General features: G+C 38.0%; 1 protein-coding gene across 2 annotated transcripts; it reads right to left on the bottom strand.

Moving 5' to 3' along the window:
- Positions 1-229: 229 nt before the first annotated feature.
- lin7c (lin-7 homolog C (C. elegans)) lies at positions 230-17,361 on the bottom strand. 2 transcript variants are annotated; one of them, XM_043705454.2, is made up of 5 exons: positions 17,282-17,361; positions 13,205-13,323; positions 12,563-12,634; positions 8,596-8,805; positions 230-3,263 (listed from the first exon to the last, which is right to left on the bottom strand). In XM_043705454.2, the coding sequence occupies exons 1-5, from the start codon at positions 17,316-17,318 to the stop codon at positions 3,102-3,104; spliced, it is 600 nt and encodes a 199-aa protein (XP_043561389.1). In that variant the 5' UTR covers positions 17,319-17,361; the 3' UTR covers positions 230-3,101. The 2 variants fall into 2 exon arrangements, with proteins under 2 accessions (XP_043561389.1, XP_043561390.1); XM_043705455.2 differs by lacking the exon at positions 12,563-12,634.
- Positions 17,362-17,686: the final 325 nt, after the last annotated feature.

Here is a 17,686-nt window from a genome sequence, read left to right as displayed (position 1 = left end):
TGATTCTTGCCATTTGTCAGCCTAAATCTGGATTCTGTCCAGGTCTTGCTGCTTTTGGACAAGTACTGCATCAGTGCCTGGGGAGTCATGAATGGTGAACGTTGCACATGAACATCCCCACTTCTGACCTTATGATGGAAGGAAGGTCATTGATGAAATAGCTGAACGCAGATAGGCCCAGGGCACCACAATGAGGAATAGAAGGAAGTATAACATTTGACAAAGCATACTATTTTTACATATATAATTTTATTTTAAGTACAAATTTCAACATACACAAAACAAAATAGACAAAGATCAGATTAAAATAAAGCTACTGGATCTTAACTGGTTACAAATTAGAACCCCAGTGCAAGGTGGATCTACCTTTTGGAAAGTATATATTATACAGATACAAAAAAATCCATTCAATATTTTTTGGGTTTCAATCACAATAAGCTGCTCTTTGGGTCTCACAGTATCATTTCACTTACTTATATCAGGTATTTTATTTCGCTTCAGTGCTGATAGTTAATTCTAAAAGCGTATTTATAAAACGACATTAAGGATGACATAATTAACCAAATAAATTTGAGGCAATAGTTTAAAAATAACTTCACTAATTTTTCTCCTCTCGGAGTGTCTCATAGCAAATAGGCATCATTGTAACACAATTAGGGCTCCACAGATTTGATCTGGCTCAGGTGACTAATGCAACTGGTAACAAATTGTATTCCTTTCATATTTGATTTTTAACATTTGGTGCCAGATTTTGAAAGAAAAGTGTCTTCAAATACCCAAAAAAATGTGTTTTAAATCAAAGTGCAATGGCTGTGCCTGAAGTAAGTTAAGTCTTCACACAACATTGGTGCCAGAAAATGAGACTTTTGAATAGAAATACAACTGTGACAAACAACAAAACATGATTGGAAGAGATTCTAGTAAAAATATTGTACAATAAACAGGCTGAAGACTTTCTAAATCCCACCTTGGCCTGAGTCAAATCTGTGTTTTTTTTCTTTGAACGGCAGCAAGAATAAAAAAACCTCCATCGTTAAAATTCAGTGAAAGTTGTGAAAAGTTGAGAGATATTTATGAGTTGTTCACTTCCCATACAACCACACTGACATGTAGGTTCTTGGATTTAAAGGATTGCACTGCTCAGGTACAAATAAGCAATTTAGGCAAACGAGACAAACATTTGGTCAAAACGAACATTAACAATGTCCAATCTGATTTCTATTTAAACACATAAAACACAGGCATATCATTACACAACAGAGCATGAAACAACAAAGCTGCAGGACAAAAAAGCACATTTCTGACAAGCAAAATCTTAAAAATATTACAAGGTTCTCTTACAATCAGCTGTATAATACTCTAATTAATTGACATAGTCCAGTTATGTGGATAAATTGGAAACAAAACATTTTGTAAGTGAATAAATACAAACCATTTGTACTTAGTGTAGTACTAGGTAAGTCAAAACAAACCAATAGTAGTAGTACTAGAAAAAAAGGCTTCTTTTATGTAACTAGCTGCTCAAACAAAACAAAATATATTGGAAATTTGCTTCAGTTTCTATCACCATGAGATGTTTATGACCACCAAATTGTAACAAGTTTGAAGATTTTCATAGGATCAAGTGGTTCCTTTTTTGGTTTCAGGTGATTGACTGATGACTGAAGGATCTAATATGGGTTTTTATGCATTTTTATGTTACTGTATTGCCCCTTTTAAATATAAAAACCAGTACAAAAATTAAGCTGTCCAAATACAAAAAGTTGTTCTGTAAAAATTACTGGCTTTGTAAGTGGTAGAAAATCTGAAGCAAAGAATTAATAGAAACCTTATATAAAAGTTTATTCAGTTTCAGTTAACAATTTAGTAGTCTAATTGTCGTTTTATTGTGGAGACATGAGTTTGGAGGCAGAAACTTAAAGTGAACTATTAATTTTATGTAAAAATAACATAAGAATGATTTCGATTTCCCACTTAAAACTTGCCCATAAATTGCATGCACTTTGGTCAGGCCAAAGCAACATGACTGGATGCTATTAGTTTTGAGCTCAGAACAATGTGCTTAAAAAAAGTAAATCAGGCTTGAAGTCAAGTTAATTTATCTTTTACTTCTTGGAAGTAGTGTTGAAATGATAAGTACTGGGCAGTTACCAGCAATAAGATGTGGTCCAATCATGCATTATTTGTTTTAGACTAACTCATTGACTTCTGTTATCTATTTTACTGGAATGAAGATCTGAACAACAGCAGTTCAATTACTGAAAGGAATGTATCTCTCCTGGGATAAGTAACATAACAGCACAGTATTTATTTGACAAAGTTATGCGTAACATGGACAGGTTAGCTATTTTGAAGAGCAAGCCTCACCATTAGTGCATAGAGTATCAACTAATTTGAAAAGAAAACATTAGGAATCTTATTTTTATTCTTTTGTTTACCCTCATTTTTTGATGGTTTAACTGGCCAGTGCTGAACTTAACTGGGGATAATCACATGGACTGTTGCAGCAAAGTGAGACTGAACAGTTCAAGCAACCCTATTCCTGAATTTCCCAAGTTATAGTCTTGTTCTGATGATTAAGCATTTATGGATTAGGATATGGACAAAAATGAATAACTGCAGGTCTTATTTGGTGGTCAGACTCCAGTTTAATAACAATTAAATGGGAGAGCATAACTGCTCTCTAACTATATCCATAACAGCTACCTAATTCTGAAGCAGATACTCATTTTCTAAGTCTTAATTTTCATCGTTGTAGTTGGACCAAAGGGATAGAGTTTGCCTCAATTACACAAAAATAAGTGACAAAGGAAACTCCTGTCCCTGATGTCACACCATCAACTGAGGTTTTCAGCATTTGCAAATTAGGAAAAGTAATAATTCTTTGAATTAGAAATATGAATACTTGAAACAGATTTAAACTGACTTCACTGTAAATTTAACACTGGATTAATAAGCAAAAATGCATTATTGTGATGTACTGTTAGTGTGACTAACTAATTTGAGTATGACACTGACTGATCATGTCACATCAATAGCAAGTACAACATTAAGAAATCCCAGCTGTCATGAAAAATAACAGGAGCACAGCACCACAAAAATCAATAATTGATTTGCTGCCTGCGTTTTGCTGACCTCATTTTCTCAAACCGCGATTCCATTTCTTCCAGAACTTTTGGCGTGTATCTGACGACTAATTTAACCGTTCCGTGGGCAGCTTTCAGAAGTTCAACTGCTTTTTCATGGTGTTCTCCTTCAACACTCTGCACACAAAAAAAACCCATTAATCCATTTGCTCTTTAAAACTTTTGACAAATTCAATACATGCTTGGTTAGTTCAGCCTGTAACTTGTCCACCTGAGTCAGAAGATTGTGGATTAAGCTTCACTTCAGCACTATGATATTTCTTTTTAATGAATGTGTTCAGAGATGTCATGATACACCCATCGAGCACATGGGACTCTAACTTGGGGCTCCTGCATCAGAGGTAGGGACACGGTCACTGTACCACAAACACCCGCCTGGTCCACTGTGATACCTTCAGGAAAGTCTCAATTGACTGTACCATGAGACACGTTACTGCATGCAAATTGGTTGCATCATCTGCCTAACATTACCATTCAATTTCATTATTAAATGAATTGATTGGCATTAAATCTTTTGGGAAATCCAGAAGTAATACGCTGAATGCCTATTCCAGCATAAGTTTCTCTGAGGTTTAGTTGTTCTGCATTCATATTGACAATTGACAAATTGTTGGAAATATAAAGATTAAACCAAAATTTTAGGCATTCGGAAAATTAAAACAAACATTTCAACAGAATTAGGGTAAAGGGCAAGGAGGGAAAACAAATCTGTTTCTATTACAGATTTGCCATGTGCCTCAATCTTTTATATTCTCTTTTCAAAAGCCACGAAAAGAGACAAGAAAGACTTCAAGATGAATGATGTCAAATTTTAAACTTTAGTTGACAAATTGCAACACCAGCTTTGAGCAGGAATTCATCACTACAATGGGATGTGGTTCCATACGCGAAAAAGCAGGTGCTAGCTCTGCAGATAAAAAACTTCCATACCAGTGGTAAGGGACAATTCATATGCAGCAGACTTTGTCTTTCTAGAATCAGGTTGTGCAGTCATCAAAAGTACAGTACAGGCAGTCCCTGGTTTGCGATCGTGTTCTGTTCTAGAGTCTATTTACAAATTGATTTGTATGCATGTTGGAACACAATACAGGACAATATAAAATACCAGTTTGTAAACAGTTGCATGTCAGACGTTTAAAATTACTCCCCTATATGGGATCACATTTGTAAGTCAGGGACTCCCAGTACATCATCTCCTCTGCTGTCACTGAAGTGCTCGAGGCTGTATTCACTCATACTGATAGAAGGATGCTAATTAGCTAACAGACTAAAGATCTTAGCTTTTAACTTTTTCTCTGAATGAGGGCCCTCACTTAAAAGTTGCCAAATTTTTTCTCTGTTCAAACTTAGGTGTGCATTTGCAGTTGTCAAGGCAGTCAATGCAGAAAAAAATAATTGCTTTCTTAACCAGTGGTCAAATCACAGAGAGACAGAGCTGTACAGCATAGAAACAGACTCTTTGGTTCAACTCGTCCACGCTGACCAGATATCCTAACCTAATCTAGTCCCATTTGCCAGCACTTTGCCCATATCCCACTAAACTCTTCCTATTCATATACCCATTCAGATGACTTTTAAATGTTGTATTTGTACCAGCCTCCACCACTTCTTCTGGCAGCTCATTCTATTCATGCACCACCCTCTGCATGAAAAAGTTGTCCCTTAACTCCCTTTCAAATCTCTGCCCTTTCACCTTACCCTGGCTATTCACCTTAACTATGCTCCTCACAATTTTATAAACTTCTAAGATCAGACCTCAACCTATTCAGCCTCTCCTTATAGCTCAAACCATTCAATCCCAGGAATACCCTTGAACCCTATCAAATTTCACTGTATGTTTGGAGTTTGCACATTCTCCCCGTGTCTGCGTGGATTCCCTCCGGGTACTCCGGTTTCCTCCCACATTCCAAAGATGTGCAGGCCAGGTGAATTGGCTATGCTAAACTGTCCGTAGTTGTTAGGTGCATTAGTCAGAGGGGGGTGGGTTACTCTTCAGAGGGTCAGTGTGGACTTGTTGGGCTGAAGGGCCTGTTTCCACACTGTAGGGAATCTAATCGAATCTAATTTAATCTTTCCTACAGCAGAAACCAAAATTGACCTAACCAATGTCCTGTACAAAATGACCTCCCAACTCTCACACTCAATGCACTGATCAATAAAGGCAAGCATACCAAAGGTCTTCTTCACTATCCTTTCTACCTGCGACTCTACTTTCAAGGAACCTTGAACCTGCACTCCAGAGTCTTTGTTCATCAACACGCCCCAGATCCTTACCATTAAGTGCATAAGTCCTGTCCTGATTTGCTTTTCCAAAATGCGCTGAATCTCATTCATTTCTTACATCAATGAGGCTGCTGAATTTTAGAATATATCCCAGTTTCAGTCCAACTGTAAAAAGGTACCATTAATCTCAAGTGAATTCTCTTCTCATGACTCACTGTGCATTGAATGAGTGGTTTGAATCTTAATAAGGACAGGTAATTTACCAGAGTTAAACCTGTTAACGAGCAAGCTATTCTCAGTCAGATTGTACAAAAGTTACTATTGGCTACATTCATTTGCATTTGGTAGGAAGAAAAATACATCCATAAAGCTTCTGCTTGCAATTGTTATCCAGTGATCCTGCTGTAAACACATGTGAGGATGACAGGTAATTGGTATCCATATATCAACAAAGGAATGTCATTAGGAAATAAAGGGAAAAAATTGCAGAGGAAAGAAATCTGGTTTAAAATGAGGTGAATGTTAATGATTTAAGTATTCACCCACATGTTCAGCTCAACTGCTTAGATTTTTTGTGGGTGGCACTGTGGCACAATGGTTAGCACTGCTGCCTCACAGCGCCAGAGACCCGGGTTCAATTCCCGCCTCAGGTGACTGACTGCGTGGAGTTTGCACATTCTCCCCGTGTCTGCGTGGGTTTCCTCTGGGTGCTCCGGTTTCCTCCCACAGTCGAAAAATGTGCAGGTTAGGTGAATTGGCCGTGCTAAATTGCCCGTAGTGTTAGGGAAATGGGCCCGGGTGGGTTGCCCTTCGGTGGGTCGGTGTGGACTTGTTGGGCCGAAGGGCCTGTTTCCACACGAAGTAATCTAATCTATTCTTCTCTTAAACCAGCAGGTTCCAGTCAGTTTTCAAAGATGCACAAAACCAGCATGTAGCAGGCTTTAAAACTTTAAAAATGCCCAATCATAAATCTAAATACTAAAGTATATATCATGATGAGAAGTAAAAATAATGCATGGCAGCAACTAAGTCTGTCCAAATCCTCTTGAATCTGTTTTGCATGTTCCTCAGAAGACATATTCCCATGTACCTTTGCATCATCCAAAAATTTGTAAATATTACATTTGGTCTCCACATCCAATTCACTGATTTATACTGTGAACGTTACACTAGTCAAAGGTGGCCAACACAAGACTGATCCACTTATTCCAACGTTTCTGACCGTTAGTTAATCCTTAATTCATGCCAGTACATTAGCAAAATTAAAAGCACTTGGGTAGGAGGTGAACAACCTCTTCTGCAGGGCATTCTTTCCAACAGCTTGCTGAAATTCCAAACGTACTGAGTCCCCTTTATCAAACATCCTAAAATAAATCCAACAGGTTTGTCAAACATTATTTAAAATCCCCACTAACTATATCCAGTCAGGATTTTATTACAAAACTGCCCATTTATCAATCTATAAATAAATTCTAACGATTTTTCAACCACCAGTACAAAGATATCACACCTGTAGTTCCCAGTTTTCTCTCTCTTCACTTCTTTGAGTGAATTGGATTTATTAATTGATTATAAATCCCATTAGATGAAATGGTGGGATTTGAACCCTTGTTTCCAAAACATTAGCCTGTGCCTCTATTATTCATTACGCCACCATCTTCCTGACAACGGAGACTCCCTTCCTCTGCTAAATGCATTACTTTGCAACATTCATTTTCATTTCAGCATTTTCCTTGAAACCTTTCAGAGGTAGTATGGAATTTCAACTCACACCAGACAATCAGAAATCCAGCCACCTGCACTGCAAACCTTACAGCCTCATCACCACTCCAACCCCTCCAGCAGTGGTGCATTCAGGTAGCTTAAGTCATTGCCCATCAGACCTTCGCTTTCCCCAAGATCATTTTATACTGAGTTGAGATTAACAAGTCATTTTTCGGTTACTGCATGCTAAATTATCTTTTTTCATAATTTTTTCCATGAAACCAAGGTGTAGAAGCAGGCCATTCAGCCCATCATGTCTGCCCTTTCATTCAATGCATTATGGTGAGTCTGATTATCCTCAATCCCATACTCCTGCTTTATCCCATAATCCTGGTTTCTCTTACTGATTAAAAATCGCTCAGTCATGAATATATTTAATGACCCAGCCTCTATAGCCCTGTATGGTAAAAGATTTCCACAGATACAATAGCGTCAGAGAAAAAGAATTCTCATCTCTGTCTTAAAAGTGCAATCACTTATTCTGAGATGATGCCCCAATGTCAGTATATCTTTCCTGAGATAAAGACCCAAAACTGTTCATAGTATTCCTAAGGTCTGACTGATGTTATTTATTTTTAAGGAGACTTCCCTATTTTTATACTTCACTCAGAAGTAAAAACCATTTCCCCATTCCATGGCAAGAGTGCATCACTGGAATGGTCAACATTTATTGCCAATTCCCAAACTTTGAGAAGTTAGCAAGCTTTCTTGAACTTTTACAGTCTGTCTAGTGAAGGTAGATACCTGTTACACTTACAATGCTGGTAAGCAAGGGAGTTGTAGGATTTTGACCCACAGACAATGAAGCAATGACAAAACCGTTCCCAATTAGGAAGATACATGGGCTGAATGGGAACATGCAGGTGGTGTGTTTCCAAGTGATTATTACACTTGTCTTTCTAGGTTGCAGAGATGATAGTTTTTGAAATTGCTGCCAAAGAGCCTTGTACATGGTACACACTACTGCATTAGGGATCAATAGTGGAGATAGTAATTGTTTAAAATGGTGGGCAGGGTGCTGAACAAGCCATGCTTTGTTCTACATGGTGTTGAACTTTTTGAGCGTTATTGGAGCTGCACTAATTCAGACAAGTGAAGAATATTCCATCATACTCCTCACTTTCATCTTGGAAGATGGAAAAGCTATGGGGAGTCAGGAGGCGAGTTACTAATTGCAAAACTCTGAGCCTCCAATCTGCTCTTGCAACTACAGTATTTCTACGGTAGTACAGCTAGTCAAGGGCAAGTACCCAAAATGTTGACGGTGGACAATTCAGTGACGGCAAGCTTGGGATTTCTTGATTTACACAGTTAAGAGTGCCGGTGTAGGTCTCGAAGTGAACATTTAAATATATTTTGGACAACATTAGTGGCTGTACTTCAATTGGCTGCAAAATATCTTAGGATGGAAAAGGTGTGATATAAACACAAGTTCTTGCAAAAGAATATCAAAGATACCTACCACTCCATTGACTGACAGGAGCTGGTCCCCACGTTTCAGACCTCCATGACGATCTGCAATGCCAGCAGGGATAATGCGGGATATGTATATGGGAGAATTTTGTTCCTTACCACCCATTATATTGAATCCTAGCCCTTCATCAGTTTTGGGTAATTCCACAACTCTTGGATGCGAGTGACCTTCACTGGCAGCAAATGCTGCCACTGTTGCCTGTTGAGACAAATTACGCATTTACAATCATATCAAATTCTGTAAAACAAGCTGGTGCACAGCACAGACAAAAGTACACAACCATTCCAAACACTACAAAGGCAACAAAGGTCCAAGTAACCTACTCCTGTTCCTCATTCGTGTGCACAAATAATATTCAGGAGAGAAATATTCCAACTCACAATGGACTCTTGAGGAAATGTTACATTCAAATGTTCTCACTATAACTCACTGTTTGACCTCAGGTTTAAGAGAGTGGTGCTGGAAAGGCACAGCAGTTCAGGCAGCATCTGAGGAGCACTAGAATCGACATTTTGGGCATAAGGCCCTCATCAGGAATGAAGGTTTATTGAGTGTCGGTTCAAACAAAGTTTGCTGTTTCATTACAATTCTTATAGGTTCAAAGATAACTTTTCATTTGGTAGACTTAAAGAAATCAAGGTTTTCAAAATTGAAACCTTTATCTAGGGGCTCTCAATATCTTGTCATCCACTGTTTTTTAATTCCTGAAGAAGGGCTTATGCCCGAAACGTCGATTCTCCTGTTCCCTGGATGCTGCCTGACCTGCTGCGCTTTTCCAGCAACACATTTTCAGCACTGTTTTTTAATACTCTCTTTCTCTGTATGTCAATCAGACCTTTCCCACCTTGACCACCTGTTTCGACTTTGTAGGTGTCATGTAAAATTCTCTTTTGCTGCATCACTTTTAAAGCGTTTCTACTGTTTTTCTTTCTCTTATCCACTCATTTTCTATGGCCATTTTTTTCCAGGTACCGTTCAGACAGTAAAATTGTGGGCAATATACAGGTCTGGAAGTGAACAATGGGTCTGGGAAAGGAAATCCTTCCAGGAGGCAGGAGAGAGTATGCAAGTAACTGGATGCAGGGCTTTGGAAAGTCAAGCAGGGACACTGGGATTTGCAAGCACATTGCAGAGGTCTAGAGTCAGATTGAATTTGTTGCTGCTTTCCTGTCTGGCAGCCTATGTGGAGGAGAAGAGATAGTGAAGCTCAGGCATATTAAACAAGATTCACGAGAAACTAAGATGAACAATTCCTGAAGCATTGGTGGTTTGAAGAATTACATTGAGGGAAGCAATCTTGGACTTGTTAAACACACTAATGCAGAGTGGAGAAAGTTTGAACCTGACAGTAATTTAAGAGAATGTATAAACTACAATAGCACAGATAACTGCAATTGTACAGAGCATTAAAGTTACATTTTTTGACTCGTCTATTTTCAAGCAAACAATCTCCATAGTTAACATTTATTTGATCAATCAGTTGCAAGTATTATGCACATATCTCCAATGTATTACAGACACGTAACAGATGCAGCATATATACCATAAAATCGCATGCTTATCCTTCACATCTATATCATGAAAACAGAGAAATTGATATATACCAATTATTATAAAACTGATATTTTGAGTAAAACATCCGATCTGGTCAAAGAACGGACACAGTCTATGTCACTCTGGGAAATGTAAATGTTATGCAGCAAAAAAACAACTTTGCGTCAAGTCAAATTTATTTGCTAATATTCAATAATAAAATCACGATTCCAAGTTCAGTTTATGTTGAGGAAGGGATAAGCAAAAACTGCAAATTGCATTTCTCATCATGGATCCAGTTTCCTATTGTCCAACAGAAGAATTGCCTTTTTGGTCAGCAATGAATATAAACTGGTTGGAATGTCAGCTATATGGGTTCATTCCAAACCCTAACTTATAGGGTAAGGATTATATAGAAAATAGCATAGTCAGCATGGATATATCTCCCGTCGGATTGAGACAAAATTTTCAAGTTATATCATTCTTTCATACGGTGCAAGCCAGCAATTCAACATTCAAGGAACAGATGATTCCAGAAGTTGCTAGGTGGCAATACTCAATTTTGGCCAACAGCATGGAAGCTTTTTAATGCGTCATTTTGGACTGTTAAAGGTCACTGACAAAATATTATAGAAAGAGACTGAAAGTCAGTGTGTTGGGAAGGAGACAGAATGTAGACTCCATGCTTCAGGCTAGAAGATTTTTTTAGCTGTACTGCAGGAAATACAAACGAACCACTCAGGTTGTGTGTGGAGGACATTGAGTTAAGTCCCAACAGCAATTGAATATCTCTGTACTGTCGGAACTTAGGACAGGTTCTAGGAATTATTAAGCGGTCAGAATTTAGGAAAAATCTGAGAAGTCATGGTGGCACACGAAGTCAGGTGCAACTCATAGGCGACGAGAGTAGAGATTGGGGGTTGAAAAACCACATGTATCTCACCTTTTGCCGATAATGTATGTTTCGTAACACAGATCGTATCATAATTTGGTGGTCTCACTGGAGTTCAAAATAGCATACAGTTGTAACACATGCCAATCTTTCTAAAAGATAACATTGCTATTTTGCTGTAACAGGGCAACAAAGAGCCCGAGGCTGAACAAAAGCAGGGCAAAGCTGGTACCTATTAATGCACCAGGACCCCTCTACTTTGTTCCCATTTAGGTATTGACATGTCAAGTGCATGGTGGAGAAGGGGAACAAAGGAAATCAGAAGATATCCATGCTTCCATGGACCATGGCACCTCACAGAAGCTTGAGCAAACAGCTGATATTGCATGAAAAGGTATAATGACATGAACAAGAAATTATCAAAAATTGTCCAGAAAAATACTAAGAAACCTGCCTGAGGGTATACTCTCAAATCTTTGACTCAGATGCATCTGTAACAGATTTTGCCAATTTCTAGAGGAAAACACATAAGGAACTGACTCTCCTTTACTTGTGTTTTTCCCCAAATTACACAATATTCCCAACATACAAAATCAAGTAATTAGGCTTCTCTGTTCTTTGAAACCAATTGTTTGTAGGTGAACAATGAATGGATGCCTTATTTTCTTCCCTTACAGAAAGTGTATTATTTCCACCTGGCACTTTGCCACAGTGACACAGTTCAGATAGAGCAAATTATCATAGGCATGAACCTGCCATTCAAGCAGCATGTTAGGGCAGTAACTTGCTGAGCACATCTCCAGCAATTTTTCTTTTGCAAGAGAGAGTTCAGAAAAAATAATTCAAAGTATTCTTTGCAGATTTCTCCTAATAAAGAATTAAAAGTTTGCTGAGAAACAAATCAAATTTCAAATTATTTGAACATAAGCCTGTCAAGCAACATGCATAACTAATCACGTCCGTTATCACAATACGGTATGAGCCTAACTGAAGTTTCAGAAACTTTATACCAATTATGAAGATCACTCAAATTACCATGGTAACAAATATGAATCCTGGTAATAACAGCAAGGCATTATGAAAGAAATATTTGCTTAACTTGCCAACCTGGTTACTCACTCAACAGACCCCTCTTCTCTTGAAAAGTAAGACATACAACTTGGGTTTAAAAAGTGGAAACTCATTGAATATACATCCAAGGAAAGCACATTGTCAGGAAAAAAATGATCATGACGTACATTTATCTGCTCTAAATATATTCAAACTAAAAGTAAAATTGAGATTCACTGCAACAAAGTAAATAGTATGAAGGGATATAGGAGTACAATAATGCAGTGAAGCTCATACGATAAAATTTAATTCATCATAAAAGCTGTGGTACTTGTACAGCCTAACTGTGCAATGCCAGCCTTTTCAGAAATACTGTTGCAAGTCTCCTTACCATAAAGCACTGTCGAATTAAGTGATTCTGAGGAATTTAAGCCAACAAATATAATACGAGCCATTAACCAATTTACAACAGTTTCCTACCTTAGCAGTAGCATTGGCTCTCACCTCTGGACTACTATTAATATCCACAGTTTCATAAACATGCTCGTAAACCTGTGGGCAACACAGTGGATGTTACTGCTGAGAGCTAACTAATTTCCAGGTTTACAGTATTTATTCACAAATAAGCCTTCCAATACTTTGGCAGAACAGAATTGGACAAAACCAACTGTCAGCAAACAAATTCAAAAGTTAAAATAAAACCAATTATTTTTATTTAAAGATCTAGATTTAATTGGAAAATTAAGGTAATCATGATATTCAAAAGACTAGTTCTTAGAAATCAGTTGTTTATGGTGGTGAGAGGTGGGATAATTTTCATTTATGATATTTTCCCATTAAGATATCTGAATAAACAGTTTTATTTTATGAAGCACAGCAAGTAATTGTTACCTTAAAATCATAAACCACCAAGCATTCCAGGGTTCTATCCTACATTAAGATTGGTTTTGATTATTCTGCATTAGGCTGATATAACCATGTCACAACCTTTGAAAGTACAAGATTTTTCTCAAATGCTTGTTTGTATTTTTGCACAAAAATAATTGTTCAGTGAAATAGTATTTAAACAGCTTTCTGACTTTATTGTACATCATTTAGAGGGGAAAATGTACAGGGACATACTTCTCGTACAGCAATGCAGAATTCACTCTGAAGTACCCTTTGCAAAGCCTGCAGCTTCTGCGGTGGCACCTCTCCACTCCTTTGTAACTTCTCCAGCAGTTCAATAGCACGGGAAACATCTGAAAAGTCAAGTATAAATTCAAATACAAATACAGTCAGATATGCAACCAAACCAATTCTTTGCAATTAGTTCATATACATAACAAAAATCTGTCCTACCCAATTGTGGTAGAGCTTTCTAGAAAGTTTATGCACAATACTGGCTAATCAAAAAAATCTTTTTTACTTGCTATCCTCTATTGGTCAGTATTCCAGAACAGTTTAATAACCTTTTAAATTCAGACACCTGTCTGCATCATCTATTTGAAGTTCCTAACTTGATTTGTTTTTAATGAATTAGCAATTCTGCATAAAAGCAGACTTTCAAAGAGAAGTTCTTGCTAACAGTCCACCTCAAACTTACAGATACAATTGAAAAATACAGGCAAGGTATGTTCCCGATCTTTATGCTATGCTAGCTCCATGCCATAACATCAAAACATCATTGAAGATTTCTGTTGTCAGATCAAAGTAGTCATTAAATTGAAAATTAGTTAGGGAGCTAATTAGCCACAGTGCACAATGGACTGTAGGCAGATCTCTATGAGAAAAGGAAAATAGCTATATTACTTGAGGAGCACCACTCTACAACCAACAAGGGACAGGCAAGGACCAGGTCCCAAGTCTATCTCAGCCAGAATGGGAACTGAACTTGCTTTGAACATGAGCTAACTGAGTTAACTGGCCCACTCAAAATTTTAAAACGCCACAAATTTAAAGTGTCTTTAGACTTCAAATTTGAAATAAATGACTGTCCTACATCTATTCCCATTATAATCACTGCAAGAAGGCTTTTTCTGTAGATATGCGTACAATTCTTGGGAAAGTCTGACTTTTCAATGAACAATTGCAGCGGAGCACAACATGTCTGGATGATAAACACTAGAAAATGTCCTTATACACAACTTTTATATTGTATGGTGATGTCAATACTACTAGAATAGTACCAGCAATTATTGCCAATCCAGTGGATAATTACTTTTATGAATGAGAGTACATTATTCCCCCTTTGCTACAGTAATCAGTACTTGATTGTCATTATTGCGTACACATCTTCCAAAGTCACTGAAAAATAGTCTGATTGCTGCACATTATTTTGGAAATGAAACATGTTTTTAAATTTTATGACAATGTCTTTAGTTTTCTATTCTAGCAATGTTTATTACAACATTTGAAGCGAACTGGTTATTGTCCTCATTCGATTTATTTCCAGTTCTTTTGCTAACCCTAACTCCATTAGTCTCCTTGTGGAATTACAAGTAGCTGTCCGCCCAGTTCCTACATTTGGTTAAATTAGCACAGACTATACACCAGAGGCATTGCTTTCTCATTCACTTACAGCTAAATGGATTCCAAACAATGAAATGGTTCAAAGTTTGTGAGAAGATTTGTAGCTCGGGTGCTCGTTGCTGTGGTTCTGTTCGAAATGTTTGCAACAAAACGACAGGGGACGAAACTTTTGCAACAAAAACTTCCAGCTCGGCGAACAGAACCACAGCAATGAAATGGTAGTTGTGCCTCACAGAAAGAAAGAATTTGATTTATATAGCAGCTTTAACATCCTTCTGTTGTCTCTTGGCACCTCACAACCAATTAAGTATTTTGAGAAGCATAGCCAGTAAAAGAAAGAAAGACATCTAATTGTTCATAGCAATGAGCCACAAATAGCAATAGTCAGCCTTAATTATTTTGATTGACGGACAAATATTACCCAGAAATCAGAATTCTTGACTCTCATCTGAATTGTATCAGGGAACTCGAAGGACTAGGTAGTCAGTTCAAAACTCATCTTGAAGGCAGAATATCTGACAGACATTCCCTTCTATTTTTCTGGTTCACAATCCAAGATGTTCACTGAGTTCAGTTAAACTTTACAAAATTACAGATAGGACAGAATATCTTAAAATCTACTTCCCCAATTCCATTCCTGGTTCCTTGCTGAAAGTTGCCATGCCTTCAATGTCATCTACTGTCCCATGAACCTTAAGTTCAACATGAGGAAAATTATAATTACAGGTTCACTCTCCTGCTTTTAAGTAATTGCATAGAAGTTTAGCTTTAGTTTCTACTTAGTATGTTTCTTGAACACAAGTTCAATACTACCATTTTCCAAGATATTAATTTATAATATTTTTAAAGCCTTGTTCAGGTAAGGCAATCGTCATAACTAATGCATTAGTTACTCTGTTCTTGTAGCTCATTCCACAACAATCAAACAGCAATTATCCTTTCTTTCCACACCATTATCAGACAGTTCTGCAGCATTAACTAAACTGCAAACAGACAGTGCACTCAATGTTTTCCTTTTCAAATTCTACGATGGAATTCTTCCTTTCCATAGTAATCTGCACAGAAGCCATCACAAAATATCTTTCTCACAAACCCATGATAAATACATACAAAATTGTTCTCGAGTAAATCCACTGCCTCAGTTACACTTGCTGTTTCTGGGTCAAATTTAAAACTCACATTGTAAACTAAGTGCACAACCAAGGCTGAATGCATGTATCCTTCACTCCAAACCTAACTTGCAAATACAATTTTTTTTATTATTTGTTCATGGGATGTGGGCATTACCCATCTTTAATTTTCATTGTACAGGGCAGTTCAGAGTCAACTACATTGCCATATGTACAGAATTACATTAAATCAGACCAGGTAAGAATAACAAATTTCCTTCCTTGTGTTTCTTGCTACAGATGCTGCCAAACCTGCTGAGTTTCTACAGCACTTTGTTTTTGTTTCAGATTTCCAATCTCTAAAGTTCTTTGTTTTAAATTTCCTTCCCTGCTGACCAGTGCATTCATAATTTTATACTAAAACAAACATATGATTAACAATATTACTGCTACAACTTTGCACCTTAAATATTACTCCAAAGAAATAAAGACTTTAAAATAAAGCCCAGAACGCTGAAAAACAGGTGCAATACCAGTGATGCAATTTTTCAGAGAGACAGCTTAAGTATCCGTCCCAGAGGAAGCTAAAGAAACACCTGAATGCAAGAACAATTTTGTTTTAGACAAGATTCCTCTCTGAACAGATCCTTAACGACAGCAAAACCTTTGAAACCTGAACACCTCCTAAAATACTTTACAACAGCATGAAGTAATATTTGACATTGAGAAACCAAAGGATATGAGGGGAGTTGATCAGAAGTTCACTGATTAAAGGAGAAATGTTTTAAAAAGTTTGTTAAAAAGATGTCACAATTTGTTCCTTTTCCTTAAGCAGGAGGAATGAAGCAATTGAGGAGAGTTAGCACTCTAGCATCTGAAGGCACAGGCTCGAGGCATTTATAATGAGGGTTGCACGAGGGGCTGGAATTAGGAAGTCCATGTACCTCAGACTTTTTTGGGGGGGGGTGAAAAGTGAGTGGATGAAAAGTGAGTGGATAGGTTCACAGAGGGGCAAGGGCATGGAGGGATTTGAAAACAAACATGAGAATTTAAAAACAAACAAAACCAGAAATTGGAGAAATTCCACAGGTCTGGCAGCACCGGCAGAGAAAACAAACAGGGTTAACATTTTGAGACTTGTGACCTTTCCTCAGAACTAGTTTCCTCTTTGTTCCTGTCTCTCGAGGTACAGCTGGACCTGTTGAGCTACTCCAACAATCACTGGTTTTATTTGCTTCAGATCCCCAGTTCTGAGCTTTATTTGAAAAAATATAAAAGCCTGCCTTGTCGTTTGCCCTTTTTGTTTGGGGGTAGTGGTGGTGCTGGCTCCCTGAGGAAGGAAGAGCCAGCACCCCCCCTAAAAAAACCTCTGTTGGCATCTTCCAGCTGCAAAATCCTTTCTGTGAAGCACCTTGAGGCGTTACCAAGGGGTCAGGTAACCCTGGAGCTGGAAGGTATACCTTCGTACCAGCAGCCTAGCTCAAGCACCTTACAGCCTGCTCCACTCAAAGTGATTTATACCTTTGGAGTAACTGGAATTGCCCCGGGCCGGCCGCTGGGTGCAGAGAGAGGGACCTACCTCTGTCCAGTCTGATGGGCTCCATCACCAACGCCATTCCACAACAAAACGACAGAAACGGACACTCCGGAAGTGACGCCGACCCCAGCCGCTCTACATCCGCATCTACTCGCTCCGCTCCTCCAACTACAGCGCCACCGCAGGCTGGGAGGACACATCAAACCCACTTAGAGCCCTGAACTCATCTTGGTCACTTGTCAACACAAGTTGGGTACACGGTTTACTAGCATTATGTTTTTCCACCTAAGTTTTTTTTTGGGGAGGTCCTATGTATGCTTCTAGTTTTCTTGTTTAAAGTTTTTTTTTCACAAGACTCTGTTTCATATACAGAAAAAAATCGAAAGTATTGCAGATGCTGAAAAACCTGATACAAAAACATAAATTGCTGGAAAATCTCAGCACATC

The sequence above is a fragment of the Chiloscyllium plagiosum genome, unplaced genomic scaffold, assembly GCF_037043375.1.
Source record: "Chiloscyllium plagiosum isolate Xiang-an unplaced genomic scaffold, Cpla_swu_hap1 HiC_scaffold_18, whole genome shotgun sequence".
Taxonomy (NCBI): Eukaryota; Metazoa; Chordata; class Chondrichthyes; order Orectolobiformes; family Hemiscylliidae; genus Chiloscyllium; species Chiloscyllium plagiosum.
Note: the sequence above shows the minus strand (reverse complement) of the source record. Positions and strands in the feature narration are given on the sequence as shown.